This window comes from Gossypium raimondii, chromosome 4, assembly GCF_025698545.1.
Source record: "Gossypium raimondii isolate GPD5lz chromosome 4, ASM2569854v1, whole genome shotgun sequence".
NCBI lineage: Eukaryota > Viridiplantae > Streptophyta > Magnoliopsida > Malvales > Malvaceae > Gossypium > Gossypium raimondii.
In genome coordinates this window covers 46,884,343-46,886,437 of record NC_068568.1, presented here as the reverse complement: position 1 = coordinate 46,886,437, position 2,095 = coordinate 46,884,343, and the positions used below count along the sequence as shown (strand labels likewise).

Genomic DNA, 2,095 nt, shown 5'->3' with positions numbered 1-2,095 from the left:
ATTTTATTTTTACACACATGTGAACATCCGTCATCATTGTTCATGTGAAGTTGAGGTTATTTTAATGAAGATGTACAAAAAAATCTATTAAAAATAATATTATGTTCACATGTGAACAAAATATCTGTGTTTTATTTTCTTATTTAAAAGTCGAAAAAATGTTATGAGCAGTTTTAGATATTGTATCAAAAAAATATTAATATCTTATTGATACAAAGTAAATAAGGGTGGAAGACAAGGTGGAATAAAGAGATCAAGGTGATGCAATGGAGATCGGTTCACTTGTAGAGGCAGAACGAAAAGATAAATGCTCAAAGTAACTCTATGGTATAGTTTTTCAGGGTATTTATAGGAAAAAGTCCTATTGGCTAGATAAGCGTTTGAACCCATTAAATGCGTAATGGATAATTATTGACACGTATTATGGAGTTCTATCATTATGAGGTAATTAAGCCTTAATAGACTCTTCATTGTTTTGGAAATGTGTTCACATTAGGATAACGTTCTCCTATAAACATGGGTAGTAGGTTCTGTTTAAATCTAGTTAGATGGTTGTACTTAAAAGGTCAATGCAGAGTCAATTATGCCTTTTGGGCTTGACATGTTTCTTTTGGCAGAGGGGTATGACAATAGCCTTTCCTAATTGATCGGGAGGCTATAAGGAGATATTTCGTGAGATATGCTCTGAGAGTCTCTTAAAACTTATCTAGCCATCGAACAATTGTGATAAATATAGGAGTATTGGTCATGATGATAAGCATCCGGCATTATTTAGGTGGCCAATTGTTATTGGTCATGGCCTCAAGTCTCAAAAATGATGCGGTTATGATGGATAACTGAGAAATCAATAAATTACTCCACTGCTGTGTCTTAGTCTATTTTTGTCATTTCAAAAAAAAAAAAAATTGAACAGTAAACAGGCTCTCTTTTTATCAATAAAAAATAAATAAAGATGCAGTAGAGTTCATTGCTTATATAAAAATGTAATTTACATAATATATATTATGAACAGAAGTAGGGTAGAAAAAAAATAGCTTGCAATTGCGTTACTAATGAGGAGCCTAGCTAGTTCATATCATGTTAAAATGAACGGACAATTACTAAGAAATTTAAGCTGATAGCAAGGGTTCAACTAGTATGTGTAAGCTTGAACACATATGATACAATTAAACCAACAACAACAGAAAAAGGGCTAATCTAAGCTAAGCTAATTGACCTATAGCTATGTATGAAAGATTCAGGAGCTATGGGTCGTATGGTCAGAATGGTTTGTTGCAGTGAAGAAGGTGGTTCTGGCGAGCTTGCCTCTCTACACCCCACAATCTTTTGGCATGTCTCGATGAGGCAGTGTCGACATTTAGGGCATGATGAATGGGAGCTTAGCCACTTATCTATGCAACGGACGTGGAACCCATGGTTGCACTTGGGTAGAAGCCGCACCCGGTCACCCGGTGCGAAATCCGAGAGACATATCACACACTCAGAGTCCAACCCTGACAGTTTCAACTCATCGGAGTAGTTTACTGTTGGAAAGGTATTCAATGCTTTTGGCTTGACCCCTGTGTTAGCTAAGGCAGTGGTGCTGCTGCCTCCGGATTCTGAGGTCAATAAACACAAGCACCTAGATGTACACTTAATGATGGACTTCACTCCAAGTGAGCAAATTAAGGCACACAAGAGGAACCACAGAACCATAACAACAAGGTTTCCATCGAAGGTGATGTTAGCAGTAGTGTAAGGATGTGAAGAATTGTGGTGGTTTTCGGGGTTTGGCAGCAGCAACCTTCTAGAGTGGAATTCTCCTACAAAATCTTGGATAAATTGAGTGGTAAAGGCAATGGACATAGTTTGGCAGGGTGAGTTTTTAGGTTCAGCTTAGATGGTTAGTTTCGTATTCAAAAGCTGTATCTGCACAAGGGAATTATATAGTGAAAGGGTGAATCAGGGTTTGTAGATGTTTGTCCACTGAGTTGATGACGTTCATCACACTGGGCTTTCTCATCAAACTGGATCCATCCAACCTATGTGTTGGACCCATTTTCAGCATTTCTGCTAGAACCAGGAAGGAGGCTTACTAGTCTTGAGAGATAATACG

At 37.5% G+C, this 2,095-nt stretch overlaps 1 protein-coding gene across 1 annotated transcript; it reads right to left on the bottom strand.

The window, feature by feature from the left end:
* Nucleotides 1-905: 905 nt before the first annotated feature.
* Nucleotides 906-1,881, bottom strand: LOC105779255 (RING-H2 finger protein ATL78). Its single transcript, XM_012603020.2, has one exon. The coding sequence runs from the start codon at nt 1,843-1,845 to the stop codon at nt 1,198-1,200; it is 648 nt and encodes a 215-aa protein (XP_012458474.1). The 5' UTR covers nt 1,846-1,881; the 3' UTR covers nt 906-1,197.
* Nucleotides 1,882-2,095: the final 214 nt, after the last annotated feature.

Excerpts from the sequence above, each read along its gene's own strand:
- LOC105779255 (XM_012603020.2), bottom strand. The coding sequence starts at position 1,845 with ATGTCCATTGCCTTTACCACTCAATTTATCCAAGATTTTGTAGGAGAA.